Source organism: Suncus etruscus, chromosome X, assembly GCF_024139225.1.
Source record: "Suncus etruscus isolate mSunEtr1 chromosome X, mSunEtr1.pri.cur, whole genome shotgun sequence".
Classification (NCBI taxonomy): domain Eukaryota; kingdom Metazoa; phylum Chordata; class Mammalia; order Eulipotyphla; family Soricidae; genus Suncus; species Suncus etruscus.
The window spans coordinates 61,786,415-61,814,270 of NC_064868.1; the positions used below are offsets into that span (position 1 = coordinate 61,786,415).

At 46.6% G+C, this 27,856-nt stretch overlaps 4 protein-coding genes across 8 annotated transcripts in view; 2 read left to right on the forward strand and 2 right to left on the reverse strand.

The window, feature by feature from the left end:
* The first annotated feature begins 273 nt into the window (after positions 1-273).
* Positions 274-8,982, forward strand: FOXO4 (forkhead box O4). 2 transcript variants are annotated; one of them, XM_049767271.1, is made up of 4 exons: positions 274-1,167; positions 6,211-6,918; positions 7,067-7,273; positions 7,529-8,982. In XM_049767271.1, exons 1-4 carry the CDS (start codon positions 715-717, stop codon positions 7,610-7,612), a joined length of 1,452 nt encoding a protein of 483 aa, XP_049623228.1. In that variant the 5' UTR covers positions 274-714; the 3' UTR covers positions 7,613-8,982. The 2 variants fall into 2 exon arrangements, with proteins under 2 accessions (XP_049623228.1, XP_049623227.1); XM_049767270.1 differs by having other exon boundaries at positions 275-1,167; positions 6,211-7,273.
* Positions 8,983-9,663: 681 nt separating this feature from the next.
* Positions 9,664-12,120, reverse strand: CXHXorf65 (chromosome X CXorf65 homolog). The gene is made up of 6 exons (XM_049767381.1): positions 12,096-12,120; positions 11,893-11,979; positions 11,467-11,601; positions 10,544-10,612; positions 9,981-10,087; positions 9,664-9,759 (listed from the first exon to the last, which is right to left on the reverse strand). Exons 1-6 carry the CDS (start codon positions 12,118-12,120, stop codon positions 9,664-9,666), a joined length of 519 nt encoding a protein of 172 aa, XP_049623338.1.
* An 861-nt stretch (positions 12,121-12,981) lies between these two features.
* IL2RG (interleukin 2 receptor subunit gamma) lies at positions 12,982-18,260 on the reverse strand. The gene is made up of 8 exons (XM_049767316.1): positions 18,146-18,260; positions 17,768-17,924; positions 17,395-17,573; positions 16,273-16,412; positions 14,641-14,803; positions 13,814-13,904; positions 13,517-13,586; positions 12,982-13,170 (listed from the first exon to the last, which is right to left on the reverse strand). The coding sequence occupies exons 1-8, from the start codon at positions 18,258-18,260 to the stop codon at positions 12,982-12,984; spliced, it is 1,104 nt and encodes a 367-aa protein (XP_049623273.1).
* A 3,135-nt stretch (positions 18,261-21,395) lies between these two features.
* The window catches only part of MED12 (mediator complex subunit 12), a 29,647-nt gene continuing 23,186 nt past the window's right edge, over positions 21,396-27,856 (forward strand). For all 4 annotated transcript variants that reach the window (XM_049767396.1, XM_049767399.1, XM_049767397.1 and 1 more), the window contains exons 1-10: positions 21,396-21,555; positions 22,071-22,175; positions 22,373-22,564; positions 24,079-24,235; positions 25,601-25,782; positions 25,954-26,064; positions 26,181-26,435; positions 26,809-26,955; positions 27,122-27,221; positions 27,345-27,481. In XM_049767396.1, coding sequence (XP_049623353.1) covers positions 21,457-21,555; positions 22,071-22,175; positions 22,373-22,564; positions 24,079-24,235; positions 25,601-25,782; positions 25,954-26,064; positions 26,181-26,435; positions 26,809-26,955; positions 27,122-27,221; positions 27,345-27,481 — 1,485 coding nt within the window. In that variant the 5' untranslated portion in view covers positions 21,396-21,456. The remainder of the gene's footprint in view (positions 21,556-22,070; positions 22,176-22,372; positions 22,565-24,078; positions 24,236-25,600; positions 25,783-25,953; positions 26,065-26,180; positions 26,436-26,808; positions 26,956-27,121; positions 27,222-27,344; positions 27,482-27,856) is intronic.

The following is a 27,856-nucleotide window of genomic DNA, read 5'->3' on the forward strand; positions in this document are numbered from 1 at the left end:
AGTGCGGCACGACGGAGGAACTCGGTTTCCCAAGTGGCTCTCTAAGCGCGTGCGCAGATGGCTGCCCCAGCGAGTGGTAAACAGAGACGTCAGGCGGGGGTGCTACTTGGAGCAAAACAAAAGGGAAATCCGGGGGGTGGGGGGTGGGGGGTTGATTGAGGAATCAGTACGGGAATAAGAGGCTGAGGTCGTAGGGACGTAGCCCCCCCCTAGGAATAGAGAAAAGGGAGGTGGCGGGGTCGGGGGAGCCAGGGGAGGGGCAAGTGACGCTGAGGCTCAGAGCGTGGGGGAGGGCAGTGACACGGGTAGAGGAAATTTGGGAGGAGTGTCGGGGGGCTGTAACTTAAAAGGGGGAGGTAACTGCAGCTTAGGGACTTTGGGTGATGGGAGCGCAATGTATGAGGGGATACCCTGCATTGGGTTTCAAAGAGCCGGAAGCGTAGGAAGAAACCAGAGAAAAAGTGCCTTCTCTAGGAGGAGGTTACAGGTGGTGCCTCCAGAACAGCTCTGGGGCTGCAGGCAGTAGTGGAAGAGGGGGTCTGAGCACTTTGAGGAAGGGACTAGCGTCTGAGGGCGAGGGGGGAGTTGCAGACTTTTTGAAGACTGGCAGGAATGTGCCTCCTGGCCATCGGTGCTTCCCCCCTGGGGGGAGGCATCATTAGGGACTGTGGCAGGCTCCTCTGAACGCTGAGCGGCGGAGGTCCAACTCCACGTATGGATCCAGGGAACGAGAATTCAGCCACAGGGGCTGCCTCGATCCTAGACCTCGATCCTGACTTCGAACCCCAGAGCCGTCCCCGGTCCTGCACCTGGCCCCTTCCCCAACCAGAGCTCATTACTAAGCCGTCGGGGCCACTCGAGGTGGAGCCTGGTCTGGGAGAGAAGGTACACACGGAGGGGCGTTCAGAGCCGATCCTGTTGCCCACCCGGCTCCCAGAGCCGGCAGGGGGCCCCCAGTCCGGGATCCTGGGGGCTGTAACAGGTCCTCGGAAGGGAGGCTCCCGCCGGAATGCCTGGGGAAATCAGTCATATGCAGAACTCATCAGCCAGGCCATTGAAAGCGCCCCAGAGAAGCGACTGACACTCGCCCAGATCTATGAGTGGATGGTCCGCACCGTGCCCTACTTCAAGGACAAGGGTGACAGCAACAGCTCAGCAGGATGGAAGGTAACTTTGATTCCCCCTTGATCTCTGTCCCAGCACCATCTGTCCCTGAGCCCCAGATTTCTTAGTTCTAATCCAGGGCCCCTTTTCCATCCCCACCCGAGAAATCCACCTTCAATAGTCATTTAGACAAACATTTACTTAGGCCATGCTCTAGGCTTGATGCTGAAGGATCACAGATGAATAAGACACTGTCCTTGCCCTGGAGAAAATTGAATTCTCTGCTCCCTGCTAAATATTCCCAGCACTTTGACCTGTACTGTCCTCAAACACATATTCCCATAGAGAAGTCTTTATCCTATGTAAAGCAGGAACTGTGTGGATTCCCCACTTGAACCTAACCTCCCCACTACCCACCCCAACACCTTTTCTCCCATTCCTGTGGTATTGCTTGAATTCCCTGCTTGTCTCCCAAAATCTCAGTGTGAAGGTACTGTTCAGAACTGCTCACTCACTACCTAGGAAGAGAGAATGGAGTTTAAAAGTGATATTCAGGGCTGCGGAGAGAGTTGAGAGGACTGGCATGCATGCCTTGCATGTATGTGGGAAGCCAGGTTTGATCACCAGCACTACTTTGTCTCAGTCCACCACCACTATCACCCCCTCTGTGTATTGCAGGATATTACCCAAAAATAGACCAAGAAAATTGGTATTTATATTTTAAGGTAACTGATCTTCTACTAGAAAAAGTAGCTGTGAGCTGCTACCTGCATCGGTTTAGCATATAATGCCATAAAATTCTCCATTGAAGGGGGCCATTAAAGACTAGAAGAAACAACTTTATATACTGATGAGGACTATTAGGCATGAAAATCAGGGACAGTACTTGGAATTGAGAACACAGATGCAGTACTAATTTGACTTTCCATAAAGATATTGAGATGCTATGAAAATTTGTTCTGAAAATGATTGGATTCCAAGGCCAGGAATGTGGCTCAAAGATAAAGCCTTGCATACATAAGACCTAAGTCAGATCCTAGAACTAGAAAGAAAGCCCCCCAAGTGAAAACAACAGAGAAATTTAGAGATCTAATCACATAGCCAGGTGCTTCAACTCTTTCTGGTATCTTAGATCACAGTGGGTAGTAAGATCAGGGTTGAGCAGAGGATCTTCCTCTGGACATTAGAAACCAAGGGATCCAAAATTCAGTAGCTCTGTGGTTTCAGCAGAACACAAAAATGGGCAGAACAGCTGACTGAGACCCTTGGCACTATTTCTGGGTAGACTGCCACACCACAGTCTTAGTTCAGAAAGAGCTCCTCTCCTTGGACCCATCCTACACAGCTGTTTTTCTTTTACCTTAGGTTCATTTTTTTTTCCAGGATTGAAAACATAATTATGAGCTGTTAGTAATACTGTGAGACTGTAGTCCCTCCTTATGCTTTACTCTGTTTTTATGTTTGTTTTGAGGCCACCCCTGGTGGTACTCAGGAATTATGCCTGGCTCTGTTCAGGAATCACTCTTGGAGGGGTTCAGGGAACTACTCTATGGAATGCTGAAGATTGAATTCAGGTAGGTTGTGTGCAAGGCAAGAACCTTTACCACCTATACTGGATCCTCAACTTCTTCTTTACTCTTTTTTTTACTTTGTTTCTGATTTATAGTTTGTTTTTTGTTTGATTTGATTTGGTTTGGTTTGGTTTTTTATTTTTTGCAGTGCCTGGATATAACCGAAGGCTGGGCCCTATTTGACTCTTCTATGGAATGCTTTAATTATAGACTCATTTAGGTATTTTTTATTCTCTTCATCTTATTGCAGTTCTGAGATTCCATATTTTACATTTCTGAAACTTCGGGGTAGTAAAGTTAGGAAGCTCACCTAATAGTGGAATGTGGACTTTTACTAGAGTCTAATTATAAATCACATGTACTTTCTGCTAATCAGACCACCAGATTCTTCATTGAAATGATGGCAGAGTCAACTGAACCCAGGGCCTCCAAGCCCCTTCATTCTCCATTCCCTGCCCGGGGTGGGTGGGGTGTGTGTGTGCGGGTATGTGTGTGTGTGTTTGTGTGTGTGTGGAGCGCTCATGCCCGAACTGCCAAAGTTACTCCTACCCCACCAGGGGGCGGCACCCGCTTAGAACAAGAAATCTCAATTTAGTAAATAATTTCAGTGGCTTGGGAAGCAATTAGCAGTCACCTCTTCTACATCTAACAGGTAAGAATTATGGGTTTCTAGAGAATGACTTTGCCAGAGAAGGGATTATACCAATACTGATTCTGAAGCCTGAAAAAGAAATGGAGTGTGCCTCGTGCGTGGTGAGAAGTAGGAAGAGCAGTATACCTTCTGAGGAGATCTAGAGTTAAAGGATAAAAGGAGGACACGTAAAGATGTCACGATTCACTGTGATCCTCAGTTCCTAAGAACCCAGGCTAGATTTCTGAAGGAAACCAGAAGTACTGCAGCCAAAGTAGTTGAAGTGCCATTACTAAAGGGTCCCAAAGAGAACAGGAGCTCTTAGACTAGAGAGTGCTGTAACTAAAAGGCACTCCAGCATCTTTCCCCGGGCAAAGGGTCTTTTTTATCAGGAGCTAGTATATGAAGTGATTTCTGACTGTCCATAACTTCAACTTCCCAGTTGCTTCAATTACTTCTAGGCTCTAAACATGAGAAAGAGCTCCATGAGGGAGGTCAAATGTCCCTAAGGTTAGAGATCTTATGCACAAATTTCTGAGAAGTGGGGAAAGGAAGTAGGAAAGAGAAAAGTAGTTGGGTAAAGACAAAGAAACACATTAGGATGGTATAGTTTTCCTGGGGAAACCAGTAGAAATAACTGCTCTGGGGGCTAAAGAGGCAAAATATCATTAACTAAGCTTCCAACATCCATGGCATACAAGGGTTGACAAAGGGAGCCCTGAAAAAAAGTACACTACACCAGCTTAGAGCACCTAACTACCTTGCCACCTTCTAGGCATTTATTCATTAATTCAAATTTCCAGTGTCCCCTATATGTTGAGTGTGATTCCACAAAAAAAATGAGCAGTAGTAGCTGATAGACTTTTGAGGGGAACTCACTATCGGGACCATCACCAGTCAGCAGACAGCAACTATTAAATATGTACCTGGCCCTCTACAGTGTTGGCACTTTCACCTGGTGTACCTATTAAAAAGTTGTAAAACCCACAATATAGATTAGGTAAAGTTGTGAGGAACAAATGGAAAAAGTGCTGGGGCTGGAGCAATAATATTGTGGATACAGCATTTACCTTGCACATGATTCGATCCCTAGCAAGCCCTATGGTCCCCCTAGCTTGCCAGGAATAGCCCCTGAGCACCACTTGGAGTAGCCCAGAAACAAAAAAATGTGCTTTATAAGAAATTGGGGGATGAAGGAGAAAGAGCATTGGGGAAGGTGAGTGGGAAACTGCTGGTGGGAAATGTATAGGAGTGAAGATTGTTATACTTTGTATAACTCAATCATGAACAAATTTATCTGTGAAAAAAGCAACTGAGTAACTTTATAACCAAGGTGTTTAAAAAATTGATTAGTTCAGGGCCAGAGAGATAGCATGAAGGTAAGGTATTTGCCTCTCACGCAGAAGGTCGGTGGTTCAAATCCCAGCATCCCATATGATCTCCTGAGCACTGCCAGATGTGATCAAAAAACAAAAACAAAAAAATTAAAATTGATTAGTTCAAAAAAAGAAATTGGGGGTTGGGGCCAGAGTGGTGGCACAACTGTTAGGGCATTTGCCTTGCACATGGCTAACCTAGGATGGACCACGGTTTGATCCCCCAGTGTCCCATATGGTCCCCCAAACCAGGGACAATTTCTGAGCTCATAGCCAGGAGAAACCCCTGAGCATCACCGGGTGTGGCACAAAAATCAAAAACAAACATACAAAAAAAATAGAAATTGGGGGATAGAGCGGTAGCACAGTGGGTAGGGCATTTGACTTGCACTTGGCTGACCCAGGTTCGATCCCATAAGGCAGGTCTCCAAAACCTGCCAAGAATAATTTGAATTTAGAGCCAGGAGTAACTGCTGAGCACCACCAAGTATGGTCCCAAAACAAAAAACAACAAGAAGTTAGGCTGAAAAAGTCAAATGGTCATTTTTTTTTTTTTGGTTTTTGGGCCACACCCAGCAGTGCTCAGGGGTTACTCCTGGCTGTCTGCTCAGAAATAGCTCCTGGCAGGCACGGGGGACCATATGGGACACCGGGATTCGAACCAACCACCTTAGGTCCTGGATCGGCTGCTTGCAAGGCAAACGCCGCTGTGCTATCTCTCCAGGCCCTCAAATGGTCATTTTATAAAGAAAGGGGACATGGGGTCAGAATAATAGCCAGCGTTAGGGCGTTTGCCTTTCACGCAGCTGATCCAGAATGGACCTCGCTTTGATCCCCCACGTCTCATATGGTCCCCAAAGCCAGGAACACATAGCCAGGAGTAACCCCTGAGCATCACCAGGTGTGGCCCAAAAACCAGAAAAGGGGGTTGGGACATAACTTGGTCTTGATACACTAGCAGGCTTTAAAGATGACTCTGGATTAGAGAGGACGAAAGGGGAGAATGTGCCTTGTGTATATGTAGCACAGCACAGCTTGAAATCCTGGCCCCAATATAGTTGGGCAAGAGTGATCAAGAATGGAGGGAACTCCAAGAAAAAAATCTTTAAGTTTTGCAGAGGGTAGGGTAGAGTGCCTACCCTGCTGAGTTTCCAGCCTCTCTGCCTGTTCAGAGAACTGGCTGAGGACAGAGTGGATTAGTCCTGAGTTGATGTTATACCAGTCTCCTGAGAACTCCACCGAAACCTGTGTTCAAAGATAGGGAGGAAGTTGTGGAATGCTTGTCATGTGTGGCGCGCACGCACACACACACACACACACACACACACACACACACACACACACACACCTCCCTGCTCCCCCACACCCCTCCCTGCTCCCCCCTTCCTGGATTTAACTAGTTTTGAGAGTCCAGGAATCCCCTTGATGTGTGTCCTAGCAGCCTTTTGTACTTCCTGCCGGCTGACCCTTGCTCTCCCTTACAAACACCTCACTCCCCTTTCTTGATCCCTCCGCTCCCCACTTACAGAACTCAATCCGCCACAACCTGTCCCTGCACAGCAAATTCATCAAGGTTCACAATGAAGCCACCGGCAAGAGCTCTTGGTGGATGCTGAATCCCGAGGGAGGCAAGAGTGGCAAGGCACCCCGCCGCCGGGCAGCCTCGATGGATAGCAGCAGCAAGCTGCTCCGGGGGGGGCGCAGCAAGGCCCCCAAGAAGAAATCCACTGTGCTGCCTACTCCGCCTGAAGGCGCCACGCCAACCAGTCCACTAGGCCACTTCTCCAAGTGGTCCGGCAGCCCTTGCTCCCGAAACCGCGAGGAAGCCGACATGTGGACCACCTTCCGTCCACGAAGCGGTTCCAATGCCAGCACCGTCAGCACTCGGCTCTCCCCCATCAGACCCGAGTCTGAGGTGCTGGCAGAAGAGGAAATGTCTGCCTCAGTCAGCAGCTATGCAGGCAGTGTCCCTCCCACCCTGAGTGAAGATCTCGAGCTGTTAGACGGGCTCAATCTCACATCACCCCACTCCCTGCTTTCTCAGAGCAATCTTTCTGGTTTCTCTCTGCAGCATTCAGGGGTTTCAGGTCCTTTACACACCTACAGCACCTCCCTCTTCAGCCCAGCTGAGGGGTCTCTGGCTGCTGGAGAAGGGTGCTTCTCCAGCTCTCAGTCTCTGGAGACCCTGCTAGCTGCTGATAAGCCACCCCCTCCTGCTGATGTTCTGATGACGCAGGTAGATCCCATTCTGTCCCAGGCACCTGCCCTTCTTTTGCTGGGGGGAATTCCTTCCTCCAGCAAACTAGTTACCGGAGTAGGCCTAGGCCCCAAGCCCCTTGAGGCCCCAGGCCCCAGCAGTCTGGTTCCTCATCTTTCTATTGTAGCACCCCCTTCTGTCATGGTGGGTGCTCCCATCCCTAAGGCCTTGGGAACGCCTGTGCTCACCCCTCCTGCTGAAGCTCCAAGCCAAGAAAGAATGCCTCAAGATCTGGATCTCGATATGTATATGGAGAACCTGGAGTGTGACATGGATAACATCATCAGCGATCTCATGGATGGGGATGAAGGACTGGACTTCAACTTTGAGTCAGGTATGCCCCCTCCCAAAGCATGGTAGCACTGCACAACTTAGGTATTCTGTTAATTCTGGACCTGAGCCAAGGGGAAATTTAGAACAGGGGGTAGAGGTGGGAGGCTGTATATCCCTGGAGCACCCCTACTGGGGGAGGATTGGAGGGAGGCGGTTCAGTGGAGTGGCATCATTTCTAGATGGAATTTCTGGGCCCTCAGCAGTTCCCCACATCCACCTAATGATCCTCTTACCTTGGTCTCTGTTCTTCTCACAGATCCCTGAGCCTTGGCTGGAAGCTTTTTTTCTCCCTGCTTCAGATGTGGAGCCAGGTGTGCCCATAGCCACTCTTTACCCTTGACTCTATCCCAGGAATTTGGGCCCCTACTTTAGCACTAGAGTGGGGTCTGCTCACACAAGTGTTGAAGAAATAAATGATCAAGAAAAAAATGCCCCAAACAAGGACTCTCAGGTGGGGGAGGGAAAGGGATGGAAGAAGGGAGCAGGTTTATTCTCACTGTGCCAATTACTGAGTAAGGTCCCCTCTTTGGAGCCATCCCTTGGCCCTCATTCCCACCTTGCCTTATAGTGAGGGTGGGCTGTGCTGTTGGAAATGTGAAATCACCAGTGGCCTTACCTCTGCCTTTGGGGGCAGAATTTTTTGTAGTCTTATCTGAGTTGGTCCAGGCTATATGGAACTTGGGGGGGGGGGTTGTTTTATTTTTTTGTTTTTGAAGTAGCCCATTAGGCCAGTGGAGTGTTTGTATAGGAGGAGGGAAGGATAGTGGGGACCTGGAAGGGCTAAGGTCTGAGTACTGACTCATCAGGCCAAATCATCTTTGGGGGGCTGAAGAAAATAGGAAGACTTTTCTAAACCTTTATAGAAGTAAAAACAAATATTAGAATGGCAAGGTGCTAGTGATGAAGCAAGTGTTTTTCTTTCTGAAGGCTATGTCACAGTGATATGAAGCAAACACTACAGATGATACTTAGGGAAACATAAGTGGGGGGTGGGAGATGGAGGGGAGAGGACTCCAGGTGACAGAGCAGGGACCCAGGGATACTGCTGTACAGAGAAGAGCTGAACTAGCAAAACTCCCACGTGGACAAGAACACAGTCCAGATTTCATGTAGTTTATGCAGCACTAGCTTAGTTTCCTGAAGAGAAAGCTCCACCCCTTATTCTCTGACTGTGCCTCAGAAGTGTGTGTTGGGGGTGGGGAACCACACTTCTTTATGGCTCAGTCTCCATAAAGGTTAGGGCTAAGTGAGAGTGCCCTGGAGATTTGGGATTAGTTTGTGGCCAGAGGAAAGGGCTGGGGGTGGTAAGCAGAGCAGGAGAGAAGGATTAGGGTGGTGAAGTTGGACAGGAGACCTTGACAGACTGCAGGGCTTATGTGGAAGCTTCTGTGTAGGGGCAGGGAGGCGGGACCCGGAATGGGGAGCTGCACCCTTAGTCTGGAAAATGATTCTCCAAGGAGAGGAATGAGGATCAGGTTTATTGCACCTGCCAGGGAGGCCATAGGGAGGCTCCCTCTCCTATTCCTGGCCCCCAAAGTAGCCCCTCCTCCTCCTGAGCCACCTTTTGTATTGTCCCCTCCCCCACTCCTGCTGTGGGTTCCCATCATTTCCTGCATCAGTGCCTAGCCTACCCAGATTGTTGTCACATGCTAGATTGGAGTGGGGAAGTGTGTCAAATCAATAAAAGAATAAATTCAATAATGCCTACAACCAGCTATCATATCTTCTGCCTCCCTACTTTGGATAGGGAAAGGGGGGACCGCTTGGAATTACAGGGTGATTGTGGGGAATTTGAGAGGAGATGGCCAGGAGGGCAAACTGGTCACCTAACCCAGCAGTAGTAGGTAGGCTGGATTAGGCCTCCCAAGAAGTAGTCTGATTAGAGAAGCTCCAATCTCCTACTCACCTACAAAGAATCCTTATACTGTGGATTTTACAGTATTTCCTCTCCTTTACCCAAGCCTTTGCCCAGAGTTCTCCTCTGACCCTCCTCCCGGCTCTTCAGGGCCTCCATGGGCCAGGGGTATATTAACACCTTGGTGCAGATGTTAGGAGTCTTTGTTGGAAAAGGAGCCTCACCTTAAACCAGGCCTTGTAACTGGTTGATATGATCCCACAAATTCTGGTTAGATCCCCAGCATCACATGGTCCCCTGAGTAACTTTTTTCATCTCTGGTGTGGCTCTGATGCCATTACCACTTCCTCTGGACTACCACAAGATTGGAGCAGCACCCCATCCTGGAACCTCACATTGAACCACTTATTGGTTGAGATCCCTAGGAGGGGTCTCCAGGATCTCTTGAACACCAATGGAAGACCCCCTCCAAAACAAAAACAACCAAGCTGCAATTACTTTATACTAGTATCACTGCATCAACATAGTTACTTGGGTCATCGATGTCTATCCTTCCGAATCAAGTCTGCTCTGGGTTTGTAGGGTGGACCCTTTTTATGGGACACTTCTTCATTATGTCGTCCTAGTTTTGACTGGAAAAGGAAAGGGAGAGTGTATGGCATAAATGTGCCCCTACAAGAATCTTTTAGCTATCTAGTATCAAAGGCAGAGGTACAGAAAATGGAGGCAGTTCCTGGGCAGGGAGGTTGGGATTTATAAATGAAGTCCCTCTGCCACCCCCACTCTCTACCCCAGTTCTGTTGACTAGTGCTAGGGGAATCTGTATAGATAAGGAAAGTCTTACAAGTCTTGCTGGACGTTTCACAGAGGATCCTACAGGAGGGGTCTTTTTGGCCTCTTGGATTCTAAGCATTTTCACTCGGCTCCTCTCCAGGGTTTCACATTGTGTGCGCAAAGATTCTAGGAAGCAGACACACACACTCAGCATTAGACAACCTAACCTATACATTCTGTCCTCTCTTGGCCCAGGGATCACTGGGAGTAATCAGGTCCATCTTGGACTGATCTAAAGGGTTAAGCCTTACTTTTTTTGGTGGAGATTGGTACACAAGATTGCAAGTGAAAAGGTTGAAGGAGAAGATAAAAATGGAGAGGTGATAGGAAGTATACTGAGATAGCCAAGAAAAGTGGATATAGTGATTTAATAAAAAAAATAGGAGGGTAGGAGATGACATGCACACTACTAAGTTTGAGACACACTTCCTTGTTAAAGTCAACCTAGATCCCCTTCCACTTTTCCTAAGATCCTGAAATTCCAGCTACTGTATCACACCAGTCATACCAGTCATACTCTAGGTACTTCACTGACTCAACTATTACATAGCATAGTAATTCCATCTTCCTCATGTTCCTTACCTAACAGCTCAGGTTCTGGGTTCTTCAGAAGGGGCACAAAAGCTCTGTAGGAAAAAGCAATTCTGGTCCCTGTGAACATAATGATATATCTTTCAGCCCCTATCATCCAGTCTGCACCCTTCCAAAGCACAAAATTTTAGGACCCTCTTGTGCAACACTGTCTTGTGCTGTTGTGCCTTGTTTCTTCTCTGTAAGACTTTACATGGAATCAGGTCAGGGACATGGATGACATCTGACCTATTACCACAGAAGCAGAGATTTTTTTCTTTTTGTTTTTGGTTTTGGGACCCACCTGCCACTGCTCAAAGCCTACTCTTGGCTCTTGTGGTCAGAGATAACTTGTGCTAGGGAAACCATATGTAGTGCCAGAGATGGAACACTGATCTCATGCAAAGAAAATGCCTATTTGCTATCCTATCTCTCTATCACTGAGGCAGTAGTATTTTTTATTGTTGTTTAGGGGGCACACCAAACAGTGCACAGGGCTTACTCCTGGTGTGTGCTTAGGGTTCACTCTCTGTTCAGGGGATCCTATGGGTACTGGGAAATGAACCAGGGTCCATTGCATGCAAGGCAAGCACCCTGCCAACTGTACTATCTCTCTGGTCACCCACAATAGTCTTTCTTATACTAACTAAAGTTGGTCATTTTGGATCTAGTTGAGAATGCCCTATTAGGGTGTGGGAGTTGGGCTACACTGGACAGTGGTAGGGACTATTCCTGGCTCTGATTGAGGATCACTTCCAGTAGTGTTGAGGGATCAATATCATATGGTTCTAGGGATCAAACCAAGCTTCTAGTATACAAAGCATATGCTCAGCCTTGTGCACTTTCTCTCTGGCCAGAGGGTACCATATTTTAAGAACAAGGTTTATGAGTCTTCTTGAGGCTCCTCTATCTTTGGGGATGTGTTACATATCTACCTGGTAGTCCACGCTCAATTTTACAAACAAGGTATGTGTTTCGAGATGTTAGGAAGTTGGTGGCATAGTCTCTTGGTGTTTTCATTAGGAAAAACATCTTCATTGTTCCATTTTCTTCACACAAATCAATGATGTCTGGAGTTGTGGAAACAAGAAAAGAAAGCAGAGGCAAAAGGGCCAGTGAACGTATCCAGAGTGGGCTGAAGAAAGCTATCAGTATTCAAAGAACACTCTTCTTGCTAGAAGAACAGTTTGTTTGGGGGGCAGAGAGATAACACAAAGGGCTGAGCTCATGTTATGCAGGTTATATGACTCCCAAACACCAACAGATGTGGTCCAACCTCCATAAAAAGGAAAGATATGGGGGCTGGAGATGAAATACTACTTATAACCGCTGGCTATTAGTCCCCTCCCCAAACTCCTCACCTGTTTTGGTTAACCCCACTTTTTTCCTGGTGTACAGCAATAACTGGAGGATAGTGCAATTGATATTGGCCAGAAACTGCTCATTATCTAAGAAGAGATGAGATGGTACATGGGGCCCTTCTCTCAATATAGAATCCCTATGATGTTTATTACCCTCAAACCTCTGCAATTCTCCACACAGACAACTATATCATACCCCTCACCTCCATGCCTGATATAGATGAACATGGCCTCCAGGTCCCACTCTTCAGAAAGAAGTATGGCGAGCCATACTTATAGAGGGTGCTCTAAAAACATGAGAGTAGCAAAATAAAGGCCCCATTTGGTTAGGGGACTGGAGAACCAGTTGGGATGCATAGGTATAGATGGCTTAGAAGGAGTAGACAAGAGACCACTAGAGTTATGAATAAGCAGTATCCTAAGGGGTTTGACTGCAGCAGAGGTATTATGAGGTCAGAGGTTCCATGTGTGGCAAAGTGGAGTAATAAGAAAATAACTTGGGTGTGGTCTGTAAAATATCTTTAATATTGGGGAAAAGGGAAAATTTAATTCTAAATGGAACCCTGAAAGGAGTGTAGGCCACCTAAAGTTTCTGAAACAGTCCTCCTTGCTAGTTAATTGATAGCATTGTGGCTTTCACACCCTGAGTTTACTCCCCCTTTTCTCAGTACCAGACCTCCCATATTTTTTACCCCACAAAACAGACATTCATAATTATTGTCAATGGAAACTTTATTTCTCATTTATTCTGGAACAACAGAAGAGTAGATGGAAAGAGGCAGGGTGCAGTGGAAAGAGAAAAAAATCTGTAAGCCAATATGATCAAAATAAAAATTTAAAAAAAAAGAAAGAGAAAAAAATCCTGTGAAGAGAAAAGACTAGTTTGGGGAGATGGGACGTATGTGCAGGGCAAAGAGGCATTTTTAAAGGAGAAGATAATGAATGAAGGGACACACAATTCAAAACTAGTTGGGGTAATATGGGAGATTGTGGTGCTGAAAGGTTGGCACTGGAGTCAAGCTGGTTGGATGAGGGTAAATTAGTACAATTTAAGACTACAGAATTCTGTGATTCTGTCAGCTTCAGCATTCAGGTCTCAGGTTTCATTGTATAACATGAGGGGGGAAGCCAATAGGGGCCATGCTGGATACAGGGAGAGCCGCCGGGTCCCTCCACAAGGGCCCCGCCTTTGGGAGGAATCTCACTGGCCTGGCAGAGCCTTTCACTGTAGTCTGGTTGCAGACTCTCTGCCAATCCTTTAGATACACCACTCCAAGCCTAAAGACAGATATCTCAAGGTCAGGTATCAATCAGAGACAGGAAGCAAAAGATCTAGGGTGTCTGCCAAAGGAGTTCCCCAACATCTGCAACCCATGAAGGGACCGATGAAATAGAAGGTACACACAGACTGTGGTTCCACACTCCTACACATGCCACTGATTTCATCTGCCTCTATAATCAGTCCCTCTGCAGCTCTGTTCATTTCAGCTCCAAATTTGTCATCACATCTTGACAGTTTAGTATAGGTCCTCTTCCACTCCCTTCCACTCAAGCCTCTACTCTGTCCTACTAGTAGACAGTTAGCAATAGACAGATTGTGCTCTTCTTATGACAACATTCTCACCGAAAAGTTCCCGTGGTATTCTGTAACCAGATCCTCTAGGTTCTTGAGGGTAGGAATTCGGGGCATGGCCCTAAGCAGGAGGAAAAGAGAGCAAGATCACCATTTTGTCAGGTCTCCCAGACTGAATGAAGGAATCTCTTATGTCGACAGATTCCTTCCATTATCAGGCCCACTTGGGGAGGATCCCTCATTTTCTGACTGTTACACCCCTTATGCCTAAAGACCCTATAATAACCCTCCCCTATTATGCCCAGCTACTCCTACTTTCCAAGTTTAACTGGGTTGCCCAAGTCTCACCTTTTCAAAAAGCAATATATGCAGATGATGCCAATAATCAGAGCCATAGAGCCAAGGGGGATAATCTCCCACATAAACAATGGAAAGTTCTCTACTGAAAAAAAAAGAAAGGAAAAGTGAACAAACATTTATCCCCACTACTGCCAACATTTGCAGATTCTCCACTTGGTGCTAAGCACTGTCTGAACACTTAATCCACCAACCTACTGTGGAAGTTGGCAAATGATGATTTCCATTTTGCAGATGAGAAAGAAGGAATAAAAGGTGATAGTAAGGTGCCCAAGATCAAAGAGGTAGTAAGTGACAAAGGCCGTTTTTCAACCCTAAGTATGTCTGTTTTGAAATTCAGCTGTGGGGCTGATTATAGAGTTCAGTGGTAGAACACTTACCTGGCATATGTGGGGCCCTGGAACCTCGCCCTGCAAAAAAGAAAAAAAAAAGCCACTTGATTTTTTTCTTTAAGTCACACCACATTCCCAGAGCCCCAGTGTGGCTTTACAATAGAGCACCTGTCACTCAGGTATCTGGCCCTGGATTCAATACCAAACAAAGCAACACAGCACAGCACACACACAAAAATGACTGTCATCTTCCCAACACAGGCATTCTGGGAATGCTGTAGGGCAATCTAAACTGTTCTGTCTCCCCTGTGAGCATACTTTACAAAATACTGCTTCCCTGAAGTCAGGATTGAACAGTGAGGGAACACATACTACCAAGTCTGGGGACTTAGAGATGGAATGGGATGTTAGAGCAAATGTCAGTGATGCTAAAAAGTTCTAGAGTACTGAGTTCATCATTGAGGGCACACATGAGACACATCTTACTTCTTAAATCATTGCTGCCCCACTGGACTGGGTGACTCCATTCACTCCAAAGTTGAGAGCTTCCACAGAGAGGGTTAAAGCGGCTCTGAACTCGGAACATGTAGAGCTTCTGTCCATCCACACTAGGCAGAGAAAGACTATTTCTGTGATCCACTGATTGTTCCTTGGGTAGAAAAAGGGTAAGAGAAAGGGAGGTTTATATAAAAGAAAGGTAGCTAAGAAGTACTACTCCACCCCATGCCACCTTTCAGTTCCTCTCTCCCCTCTTTTAATTTAATTAATATTTTTTTGGTATTTGGGTCACACCCAGCGGTGCTCAGGGGTTACTCCTGGCTGTCTGCTCAGAAATAGCTCCTGGCAGGCACGGGGGACCATATGGGACACCGGGATTTGAACCAATCACCTTTGGTCCTGGATTGGCTGCTTGCAAGGCAAACGCTGCTGTGCTATCTCTCCGGGCCCTAATTTAATTAATTTTTATTATCATGAAGATACTGTATTTATAATGGTGCTGACATTGATGTTCTTGGTGTACACAGTTATCTCTCCTCCCTTGACTAAGCAAGACATACTGCTCTCTTCCTGAAATAGATTTTTTATTGAGACCATTGTGAATTACAAGTCTTTCTCAGTTGTATTTCAGGCATATAGTGACAGTGAATTAGGGCCAGTCCCACCACCAATGTTGACCTCCCTCCACCATAGTTCCCAGAATGTATCCCATACCTCCACTCTTAGCCCCCTGGTCTACTAGTGTAGCAGGTCCATTTTGTGTTTAGCTTGTTATAGTTTAGGTCTTTTGATTTTATTGTCGTTGACTTTGGTTATGGGTATTTAGTTTTGACCATTTTCCCCTCACTCAATGCACCTGAAATCACTTGGCCCCTGGGTTCCATCCACTTTTTTTTCTTTTCTCAACTTGTAGAAAGACAGAAATATCAGACAGAACAAAATGATTCATGTTCTAAAGATCTTTTTTGGGGGGTTGGGTTTTGGGTCACAACCGGCAATGCTCAGGGGTTACTCCTGGCTCTGCACTCAGAAGTCACTACTGGCAGGCTCGGGGAATCATATAAAATGCAAGGAATCAAACCCGGATCCATTCCACATTGGCCGAATGCAAGGCAAATGTCCTACTGCTGTGCTATTGCTCGGGCCCCTAGACTAAAATCTTATGCGTCTGCTCCAGACATCTAGAAAGGCATTGATTTGTTTATTGCCTGTGTAGTATTGGGAAGTGTAAGAAAAGAAATCTCTCTCTTTTTTTGTTTTTTTTTGGGGGGGGGCACACCTGTTTGATGTTCAGGGATTACTCCTGGCTATGCGCTTAGAAATCGCCCCTGGCTTGGGGGGACCAATGGGACACCAAGGGATTAAACCATGGTCCGTCCTAGGCTAGTGCTTGCAAAGCAGATGCCTTATCTCTTGCACCACCTCTCCGGCCCCAGGAAAAGAAATCTTAATGAAAATTCACTAGTGATGATAGATAGGGACAGGAGTTGAAGGAGGTTGGAAGATGGAAAATGGGCAAAGATCTGGAACTTGGCATCAGGCTATCCTATTTGACAAATTGAATCCATTAACCTCCCTTTCTTGGCCTTAGCTGCTAAATTCATATCCCGAATCACTCACAGTCCAGCTGTGGTCCAGATTACTCCGGTACTGTACCAGATGCTCCAAACAATTCTCAGACAAGCTGCTTTTCCAAGTCATTTCCAGCTGGAATTCACTTAGGTTGCGAAGTGTTAGATTCTCTGGAGCCCAAGGGATCACTGTTGAAATGTATATGTTTATGGTCATTCCCTATAAATGTCTTCATGTTCCTGAAGATGGTGTCTCTTATCCCTTCCTTTCTTCCTCAGAGCTACCTCTCGTCTCCTTTCTGCTCAATTACCCTTATTTTGATTTTTTTACTGTGCTTTGCAAATGATTTTTTTATTTTTTGGTTTTTGGGGCACACCCGTTAGTGCTCAGGGGTTACTCCTGGCTCTACCCTCAGAAGTCACTCCTGGCAGGCTCAGGGGACCACATGGGATGCCGGGATTTGAACCATTATCAGTCCTGGATCGACTGCATGCCAGGCAAACGCCTTACTGCCGTGCTATCTCTCCAGCCCCTACAAATGAATTTTTTATTTATTAATATAGTTATTTAATCACCATGATTACAAGCATTATACTGTTATTTTTATTTTTAGTGATACTGGTAATCAAATCCATGGTCTCCACATGCAAGGCATGGGCATACACTCTACCACTGAGACATATTTCCAACCCAGCAAGTACCCTTATATATAGTTTTTGTCTTTCTTTTTAAAAAAATTTGGGCTGCACCCAATGGTGCTCGGGATTTACTCCTGGATCAGTGTTCAGGGATCACTCCTGAAAATTCTGGGGAGCCATATGCAATGATGGGGATCAAACCAGTATCATATTCAGCCAAGGTTAGTATCTTATCTTTGTATTATGTATCTAACCTCCCAAGTATTCATATAAAAGAACACAATGTCAGGGGTTGGGGAGATAATTCAATGTGCTGGGTACAGACTTTGTATGCTAGAGGCCCAGGTTTGATCCTCGGCTCTGGATGGTCCTCAAAGAAATGCCCAGAATCTTCCTTAGCAACAAGCAGGGAGTACCCCGAACTCTAGCACTGCTGGCTATAGCCCCCAAATGAAACAAACGAAAAAGAATATTCCACCCATCTACTACAGGGGCTCACAATACCCCTTGTCTCAACCTCTTTCCATATTACCCAGATTCTGCAGCTTCAACATCTTTGTGTCGCGCCTTCTCGGTTTCAAGGCATCCTGGAGCTGTACAAAAAATGTTTGATATAGATGGATCTTATCTTTTGGAAACCAACAACCTGAAGTGATCTCTCCGGAGAACAGATAGTGACCACATTCTTGGAATGTATTATTGTTCTTGTACCTTGGGAAAGAGCAACAGTGGAGTAAATTGATGGTCTACAGTATTAAAAACTGTCACCTAAACTCTGAATTGACTGTTGATTTACCCCAAGAGAAAATAGTGGGGGAACCTGAGATGTTGGGTACCCTCTTTCTTGGTTCCCACACAGTCTATCCTACCCAGTCCATCTCCTCTTCCCACTTCCCTTCTCATACCAATAGTGCAGAGTCAGGTTGGTGGGCTGGGCCTCAGAGCTGCTGTTCCAAGTGCAATTCATGTACTCAAGATTGAACACAAAACACTGAATCTCCGGGAGGGACGGGATGGCGGCACTGAGGGTGTCAGTGGGCCGTGGAGCTGTCAGGAAGAAATCTGGATTCACGAGAAAATGGAGTCAGGGAGGAAAAGGTAGACCCAATGGTCAGAAGAAGGAACCAAACCATGGGAGGCCAGGAACCTTTCTCCTGCAGCTCCCCACAGTCCTCTTGAACACTGCTCATATCATTGTAAAAACCCGTCAGGCTCCACATTTATATACTGCCCCTTCCCACAGTCTCCCTTCTCACCAGCCCTTTCAGTCTCAGGTTTCCCACCAGCTACGATGTCTTCATTCTCACTGGAAGAGATATTCTTGGTGGCCAGCCCCACCGCCAGCAGAGGCAGGTGAAGAATTAAGAGGAAGCTGAGTGGCAATGATGACTTCAACATGGTGCTTGCTCTTCGTCCCCTGGGTGTCGATCGTGTCAGGAACCTAGGCCCCTCACCCTCTACCCTTCCCCACCCACACATTTCCTTTTGTCATAGTTTCCGGTGGAAAGAACCTTAGAAAACCAGGGCTCAACAGAGGTGTGGCAAATGTATACTGTGACACACAGGCTAAAGTCATCTGGGTGACTGAGTATTATATCTAATCTGTAGATGTAATACTAGCACTGGGACAGGGTATGATGTAAGAAACTAATACAATATTGTATTACAATCAATACAGTCCAGGGAAGGAACTGTTCTCCATCACCACCACTATGCCCAAACATGTGCTCAGAGAAATAATTTTTATATTATGTAGCAAAGGGTCTGATGACCCCATCCTACTTAAGCTATATTCATTCCTGTGTTGATTTAGGCTCAATGATCCCAAAAATATCTGTCACAGTGCTACTTGAGTAGATGGAAAATCTTTGCTTTGTTTGTTTTGTTGGTCATTCCTTATGTGCTCAGAGCTTATTCTGACACTGCACTCTTGGCAGGGGTCCTATACACAGTGTCATGGATTGTACCTGGTTTGGCTGCATGCAAGGCAAGTACCTCACCCATCTCTCCTGTCCAGGGAAATATAGTTCTGTGCGTACATATATAGCTGGCTTTCTTTCTGACCAAATCAAGCCAGAATATCCTTCCTTAGTTGCTGGTTGAGCTGGGTCACTGTTGAGACTGCTTGGTGAGGTCTGATTTTAGATTTTGGAAATAGAGGCACAGTAATAGTAGCTTCAAACTATTCATATTCCCCTAAATTTTCCTGTATTCCCTATCTCAGTTACTGGTATCATCACCCTCTCAGTGTCCCAGTCCTGAAACCTCAAAGTCATCTTCCTATTCCTCATTTCTCAACCTGAAAATCTAGCTCTCCTTCTGTGGCGCTTATTTCTAGTAGCTGCCTTTCCATGATCACAGCCAAGTTCATTCCCTGTAGTCATGACTATTGCTAGAACCCACAAACTGATGTCCCTTAGGAAAGGCTCCCTACTTCATAATCCATTCTTTCTGTTTCCAGATTTCTCTTCCTCCAAATACAGCTGATTGGAGATGCTAGTCATAAGAACTGTTGATTCAATTGACCTTCACTTAGTATTTAATATGTGCCCAGGTAATATATTTTGCTCTAACACACCTAAATTCTCTGTGGGTTAAAATTCCTCAAGACTAAGACAAAAAGATAGCATAGAAAAATAAGTCGCTTCCCTTGCATGCCACAGGTTCTAGTTTGAATACCTGGAATCAAATATGGTCCCTTGAACACCACTATGGATCACTCCTGAGCATAGTCAGGAACAGTCCTCCAACCCCAGCACTGTAAAATGTGGCCCCCAAACAACAAAAACGTGTTAGATCAAATGTCAATGAACCCCCTCCAATATTTTTCCTAATCCCAATCAGAATTCATTTAGCTTCTTATTATAATTCCATAGCATTTCATTTGTGTTTTGGGGGTCCCACATGGTGGTGCACAGGGATCACTCCTGGCTCTGTGTTCAGGGATTACTCCCATATGTGGTGCTGGGATTTGAACTTGAGTTGTCCAAGGGCAAGAAAATCCCTATAAACTTTATGCTATCTCTTCAGACCCTCTATTATTTTTATAAAGACTATTGGTGCTAGGGACCAAAGAGATGGTGCAAGGGGGAAGACAAATGTCTAGCATGGAGTGGGCTGTGTTAGCATCCCTTGGGTGCAGCCCTGGAGGCCCCCAAATCCTGCATAGGAGACCTGGGTAATCCCAGGTACCTAAAGGTCCCAGCTCCTTCCTATTATTCTGGCCTTACCAATTGGTTGTCCAAGAGTCATAGGATACCATGGTACCCCGAGCATCACTCTCCAAGAAATATTTTAGTGTTTGTTATGTGCTTATTTAAATTTTATTTCCGATACTGTGCATTTTTTGTTTTGGGACAACTCAGTGATGCTCATAGGCTACTTCTGGCTCTGTGATCAGTAATCATCCTGGCAGTGCTCAGGGGATCATTATGGGATACTGGAAATTGAACTCAGGTTGGCCACTTGCCAGACAAGCACCCTATTCCCTGTGTCTGTCAAGCTCCAACCCCTCCGCTCTTTTAGATATATTTCTATTTTTATATATTTTTCTTTTTGCATTTTTTACTTTTCGTTTTTGGCACTGCACTCTTGGAGTTCCAGAATCTTTGGGGACATAGTGTACAGCTTCAGGAAGATAGTCCCTGGGAAGTTATCTACAGTTTCATACATCGTCCTTGTGCATTTTTCTGGGAAGGCAGTTCCAAGCACAGAAGGCCCCTCCTTTCTTACTGATAAAGAGGAAGCACAGGCCTAGTTTCCATCAGCCTTTTAAAGGGATTTTGAATCAAAAAGATTTTAACCTTTCTCAGAGATACACCTTAAAGTCCCCGAGGTATTAGAACCTGCCCTGCAGGGTTTTTTTTTTTTTTTTTTTGGGGGGGGGCACACCCAGCAGCGCTCAAGAATTACTTCTGGCTCTGAGCTCAGCAATCACTCCTGGCAGGCTCGGTGGAACCACATGGGATACCGGGGATCGAACCCCGGTAGACCGCGTGCAAAAACGCCCTCTCCGCCTTGGTATTGCTTCGGCCCCGACCTTGTAGGGGTTTAACTGGCGCTTTCTTCTGCCTAGTTTTGGAATCTCCCGATAGTGTTTTGGTGGTTGGAGTGCACCCATTTTTCAGATATGGAAACTAACACTCCTATCCTAGGCCTTAAACTGAGCCCAGGCGCTGGGAACCCAGTTGCATTCGCAACGGCCAATCCTGAAGCCGCGGGTCGCTTTGCGGGCCCAAACGTCCCGCGCCGCCCGGGAGCGGAGCGGTTCCCTGCTAAGTTTCGCTTTGTGAGCTCGCGCCTCGGCGGCCCCGGCCCCAAAGCGCCTGGGGAGTGGAGCTCCGCCCCCTGCGGCCGAGCCCCGCCCCCGCTGCGGATGGTGTTGCCCGACGGTTCCCGGCGTCCTTCGGGTTCCCTCGGTAGTTTCCGGCAAAGATCGCGAGTTTCGAACGTGCCCCCGGCTGTCTCTCGACGGCCGTTTTCGAAACCGCCGCCCCCATCTCCGCTCCTTCCCCCCCCACGGCCCCTCTTCCTCCCCCCGCCCCTCCCCGCCGCCAGGCCCGGCTGGCGCTTCTGGCGCTACGGGCTGGGCAAAATGGCGGCCTTCGGGATCTTGAGCTACGAGCACCGGCCCTTGAAGCGGCCGCGGCTGGGACCTCCTGATGTGTACCCTCAAGATCCCAAACAGAAGGAGGTGCGTTCGGAAATGGGGCCTCTCCCAAGGCCCGGAGCGAGCGTTGAGCTGTAGAATGAAGCGGTGATTTCGGGGGGGCGGTGCTTTTCGAAGAGCTAAAGTCCAGGAAGGGGAGGAAGAGTAAGGTGGGCTGCCATGGGAGAGTGGGACCTGGCTTGGGCGGCGCTGGCCGGGGGGGGGCTGCGCTGGTGGGGTTTTAGGTTTTGGGGGGACGAGGGAACCAGGTAGGGACCACGCTGGAGGCGCCCCTCCCTCTGCCTATGCCCAGCTCAGAAAGTTATCGAAGGCGGCGCGGGGACAGTGTTTGCCTGCGAGGGAAGAGTGAGACTCAGTGACTGGGCATGAGGGTGGGGTTCCAATGAATCGATCGCCCCTAGTTTGAAATAACAAGCTGCTCCACTCAGAATCTGCCCTCGATCTTCCCCCACTCTTGTTCCCTGCTCTTCTACCTTCCTCTCTCACCACGACCACTCCTAAGGGGAGAAAAAAGCTAAAATGTTCCTTTCCTGCTTCAGGATGAACTGACGGCCTTAAATGTAAAACAAGGCTTCAATAACCAGCCCGCTGTCTCTGGGGATGAACATGGCAGTGCCAAGAACGTCAACTTTAATCCTGCCAAGGTGAGGCAACCCTGCCAGGAAAAGGCTGGAAGTATCTGAAAAGGAGCAAAGGCCCCGAGTTTTAAATAATTAAATGGCTAACCTAAATGGCGATGCTTTCTTTCATGACCTAGTGATAACCACATTGACATCTGTCCCTTAAAGGCACTGCCCTCTGTCCCTTCTTTCCCCCCTGAATCATACTTTTCTTCCCTTAGATAAGTTCCAACTTCAGCAGCATTATTGCAGAGAAATTACGATGTAACACCCTCCCTGACACTGGTCGCAGGAAGCCTCAAGTAAACCAAAAGGATAACTTCTGGCTGGTGACTGCCCGATCCCAGAGTGCCATTAACACCTGGTTCACGGACCTGGCTGGTACCAAGCCACTCACACAACTAGCCAAAAAGGTAAGGCACTGTTTGTTGCTTTTAAGGCCAAGGGACGAAAAATCAGGGGTGTCATGTCTCTTTCTATTCCCTTTTTTGAGGGGTGAGGTTTGGGCCACACCTGGCTCTGCACTCGGAAATCGCTCCTGCAGGCTCGCTCAGGGAACCATATGGGATGCCAGGGATCAAACCTGGGCCCATCTTGGTCGGCCACATGTAAGGAAAACGCCCTACCACTGTGCTGTTGCTCCAGCCCCTTACTATTCCTTTTTTTTTTTTTTTTTGGTTTTTGGGTCACACGGAGCAGCGCTCAGAGGTTACTCCTGGCTCTAGACTCAGAAATCGCTCCTGACAGGCTCAGGTGACCATATGGGATTTGAACCACCATCTTTCTGCATGCAAGGCAAATGCCTTACCTCCATGCTATCTCTCCAGCCCCTCCAGTACCTCCTTTTAAGAAAAAGTTAATTAAATCACCATGAGATAGAGTTACAAAATTGTTCCTGGTTGAGTATCAGTCATACAATGTCTAATACCATCCTTTCACCAATGCATATTTCCCTCCTGCTCTCCCCTCTACCTGACTATGGTAGACAGTTTTCCTTTCTCTAACTCTCTCTCTCTTCCTTTCTTTCTTTTTAGACATTGGTTTGCAGTATTGCTACTGAAGGGGGTATTATGTATATCGCTTTACTTCCTTTCAGCACCCAGTTCTTTTCTAGAGTGATCATTTCCAATTATCATTATAATAGTGGTTCATTCTCTGCCATCACTTCACTCCCTATTTTTTTCAACAAGCTTCCTATCATGATGCATCAGTCCTCCTGGCCATCATCTCTATTGTCTTTGGGTATTATTATCATAATATATTTTTATTCCATATATGAGTGTGATCATTCTATGCCTATCCTTCCTCTGACTCATTTTGCTCAATGTGATAATCTCTATATTCATCCATATATAAGCAAATTTCATGACTTCATTTTCCTAAAAGCTGCATAGTATTCCATGGTGTACCACAGTTTCTTTATTGACTCTTCATTTCTGGAACACATGGGTTGTTTACAGATTCTGGCTATTATGAATAGTGCTACAATGAACACTTCTTTTTTATTTTTGTGGGTTTTTTTGGGGGGTCACACCCGGCAGTGCTCAGGGGTTACTCCTGGCTTCATGTTTAGAAATTGCTCCTGGCAGGCAATGGGAACCATATGGGACGCCGGGATTCAAACCGATGACCTTCTGCATGAAAGACAAATGCCTTACCTCCTTGCTATCTCTCCGGCCCCACAATGAACACTTCTACTTCCTTTTAGCCACATCCAGTGTTGCTCAGGGGTAACTCCTAGCTCTATAATCAGGAATCACTCCTGGCAGGTATATGGGAACTATATGGAATTCAGAGATCAAGCCCGGGTTGGCCACATGCAAGGCAAGCACCCTATCCACTGTAATGTCTCTCCAGGTCCTCTATTCTTATTTTTATGTTAAGTGGGTGCCATTGCAACAATTTTGTTTTTTCAATGTTCATCCAGGTCCCCATTTTCAGTAAGAAGGAAGAAGTGTTCGGGTACTTAACCAAATACACAGTACCTGTGATGCGGGCTGCTTGGCTCATTAAGATGACATGTGCCTACTATGGAGCAATCTCAGAGACCAAGGTTAAAAAAAGACATGTTGATCCTTTTGTGGGTAAGTAACTCCTCATGTCAGGAGGTCACATCAAAGAGTGATAAGGACATCCTTGGAATCTTTTCCTGCCTCATCTGTAGTCCTTTCTTTGCTTGAATCTTGCATTCCCTCCATTAGTAAGCATTGAGCACCTTAAGTATATTTCTGTGTATATACTGGATTCTAAAGGTAACTAGTACATAATCCTTGCCTTAGGATGCTTAAAGTCTAGTAGGAATGTGTAGGCATATGTATGTATGAGTCACATACGTAAATGTGGAAATTTCAGAGGCCAGAGCAATAGCACAGCAATAGGGCGTCTGCCTTGCATGCGGCTGACCCAGGATGGACAGTGGTTCGATTCCTGGAATGCCATATGATCCTCCGAGCCTGCCAGAAGCGATTTCTGAGTACAGAGCCAAGAGTAACCTCTGAGCGTCACCGGGTGTGGCCCAAAAACAAACAACTGTGGAAAGTTCTTTGAAGCTTTTCAGTGGGTAAAACCTGGGAAGACTTTTAAGAGTGTCATTTGACTAGAGAAGTGTTTTGTTTTGTTTACAGGTCATAGCCAGGTGTACTCAGGTACATTGGGCTTTACTCAGGGATTACTCCTAGCATTGCTCAGGGGATCATAAGGGATGCCGGTATACACGGCCAGCACCTTACATGCTGTACTCTCTCTCTAATCTCTAGAGTAGTGGGGGTTTTTGGGGGCGGTTTTTGGGTCACACCCGGCAGCGCTCAGGGACTACTCCTGGCTCAAAGCTCAGAAATCGCCCCCAGCAGGCTTGGGGGACCATATGGGATGCCAGGATTCAAACCACCTTCCTTCATACAAGGCAAATGCCCTACCGCTGTGCTATCTCTCTGGCCCCAAGTAGTGGGTTTTTAATATCTTATTTAATTAAAGAGCTGTGATTTAAAAAGTGATTGACAGTTCACTTTTAGGCATATATTTCAATACCACCATCTCCCTCCACCAATGTCCCCATACTCTGTCACTTCCCATTCCCCAACCCTGCCTGCCACCTTGACAGGTTCATTACAAAGTTTGGTGATTGTAGCTTAGATTTTATGTTTTTGGTGTTGAGTCTGTGCTTTGGATATATAGCTATATCTAGAGTAGTGATTTTCAAGTACCTGACTGTGGTCCACACAAATTTTTTGCTATTCTGCGAAAGTAGTTATTCTGACTTAATAGTAGTTTCAACCAGTGCGCCATGGACCAGTGTTGGTCCACAGGTATATAGAGATTGAAATCTACTGGACTAGAGCCCACAATGATGAATAGGATTTAAAAGTATGGTGAGTGGAGGTGGTGGGGGAGTAAAAATAGTCTAAACCAAGGAATGGACAAAATTAGCTCTTTTCCCATCTTACTTCCAGAATGGACTCAAATCATCACCAAGTACTTATGGGAACAGCTACAGAAGATGGCAGAATACTACCGGCTTGGGCCTGCAGGAAGTGGAGGCTGTGGTTCCACTATCGGACCTTTGCCCCATGATGTCGAGGTGGCAATTCGGCAGTGGGACTACAACGAGAAGCTGGCCATGTTCATGTTTCAGGTAGGAACTAAGATGAGGCACATGGGAGTGGGATTGATCCTATCTTTTATTCTGCTAGTATAGAATCTACTTGTCCTCATGACTTGTGGTTCTTTATAGAAATTGAAACGCTGCCTCATCTTTACAAGTTCCTTGCCTAAAGTACTATTCTTTCTACCCTGATACTCATAGGATGGAATGCTGGACCGACATGAGTTTCTGACCTGGGTACTTGAGTGTTTTGAGAAAATCCGCCCTGGAGAGGATGAATTACTTAAATTGCTGCTTCCTCTATTGCTGCGAGTAAGGCCTGGGACTTGAGGGTTGAGGAGGGTGTTTCAAGGGGATTTTGAGAAGGAAGGTGTGACAGCAGTATTCTTGGAAGACAACTGGAGGTTATGATTGATATGTCTTTCCAGTACTCGGGGGAATTTGTTCAGTCTGCATACCTCTCCCGCCGCCTTGCCTACTTCTGTACCCGGAGACTGGCCCTGCAACTGGATGGCATGAGCAGTCACTCAGCACATGTTATGTCTGCTCAGTCAACAAACACACTGCCCTCCACCCCGACCCCACAACCCCCGACAAGCAGCACACCTTCTACGCCCTTTAGTGACCTTCTTATGTGCCCTCAGCACCGGCCACTGGTGTTTGGCCTCAGCTGTATCCTTCAGGTAGGTCATGGGTGGGCCTAAGCAAGTTACTAAGAGGCTTCTTGAAAAGAAAGAGTTGGATGTCCATCTGGAGAATGAGGGTGATTTGGAGATTCAAAATTGGAGCTGGGGTAGACCAAATACTTGTTTGGGGAATGTTGCTTTCTTTTCCTTGTTTTTTTTTTGGGGGGGGTTCTTCTCAGTCTTCTACAGGCAGATCCAGTTGGCAGACCCAGAGCCTCTTAGAAAAGTGAATAAGGGGAGGAGCTCAGGTGAAGGGAGGAACTGTGGGGATTCTAACTTTGGACCTGAAATCTATAGGTTGTGTTTATTAGTGGGATTCTGGAGAGGTAACAAAGGTAGGTTGATTTAACTCTTCCATTCTGTCTGGCAGACCATCCTCCTGTGTTGTCCTAGTGCCTTGGTTTGGCACTACTCACTAACTGATAGTCGAATTAAGACTGGCTCCCCGCTTGACCACCTGCCTATTGCCCCCTCCAACCTGCCCATGCCAGAGGGTAACAGTGCCTTCACTCAGCAGGTAAGTGTAACTAATAACCTGGCCCTACCCTCTCCAATGGTGCTGAGAGACTCAATGTTATTATTCATTCAGAAATAGTGATGTGAATCCTGGTACTTGAAGTACCTGCCATCTCAAGCGTTTTTTGTGTCTTGGTACATTCTGAAAGTCCTCCTCGGTATTACAGGTCCGGGCAAAGTTGCGGGAGATTGAGCAGCAGATCAAAGAACGAGGACAGGCAGTTGAGGTTCGATGGTCTTTTGATAAGTGCCAGGAAGCTACTGCAGGTGGGTGTCATGGAGTAGATAATAGGAAAAATGAGGACAGGGTGAGGATATAATGATACAGAGAGCCAGAGAGTCTCTAGTTATTTGTATTTGGTCTGTAGTTACTTCCCCTTTCTTCCTTAGGCTTCACCATTGGACGGGTGCTCCATACTCTGGAAGTATTGGATAGCCATAGTTTTGAGCGCTCTGACTTTAGCAACTCTCTTGACTCTCTTTGTAATCGAATATTTGGACTGGGGCCTAGCAAGGATGGTCATGAGGTAAGCAAAAAGGACAACCCAAAGAAAGAAGAAAACATTACAAGGATAATATAATCAAAAGAGGAACATTGAAACCAGGGGATATCTGAAGAAAAGATTTTTTGTTTGTTTCGGGGCCACATCCAGTAGTACTCGGGTGCTACTCTTGTTTCTGCACTCTGAATTACTCCTAGTAGTGCTCAGGGGACCGTGTGGGATTGAACCTGGATTGGTCATGATCAAAGAAAATTCCTTGCCCACTGTACTGTCTCTCTGGCCCTAACAGATAATTTTTTTGTGGTTTTTGGGTCACACCCTGCAGTGCTCAGGGGTTATTCCTGGCTCCAGGCTCAGAAATTGCTCCTGGCAGGCACGGGGGACCATATGGAACACCGG

Bases quoted from the DNA above. Each gene is read 5' to 3' on its own strand.
- FOXO4 (XM_049767270.1), top strand. From the start codon at position 715: ATGGATCCAGGGAACGAGAATTCAGCCACAGGGGCTGCCTCGATCCTA. The intron at 1,168-6,210 runs GTAACTTTGATT...CCCCACTTACAG, and splicing joins ACAGCTCAGCAGGATGGAAG to AACTCAATCCGCCACAACCT.
- CXHXorf65 (XM_049767381.1), bottom strand. From the start codon at position 12,120: ATGTTCATCTATATCAGGCATGGAG. The intron at 11,980-12,095 runs GTGAGGGGTATG...ATCTCTTCTTAG, and splicing joins CATCTATATCAGGCATGGAG to ATAATGAGCAGTTTCTGGCC. The intron at 10,088-10,543 runs GTAAGGAACATG...TCTGCTTCCTAG, and splicing joins CCCAGAACCTGAGCTGTTAG to AATCTTTGCGCACACAATGT.
- IL2RG (XM_049767316.1), bottom strand. From the start codon at position 18,260: ATGTTGAAGTCATCATTGCCACTCAGCTTCCTCTTAATTCTTCACCTG. The intron at 17,574-17,767 runs GTATGAGAAGGG...CTCTTTCCCAAG, and splicing joins AACCTGACTCTGCACTATTG to GTACAAGAACAATAATACAT. The intron at 13,905-14,640 runs GTAAGATGTGTC...TTTTTTCAGTAG, and splicing joins GGGCAGCAATGATTTAAGAA to AGAACTTTCCATTGTTTATG.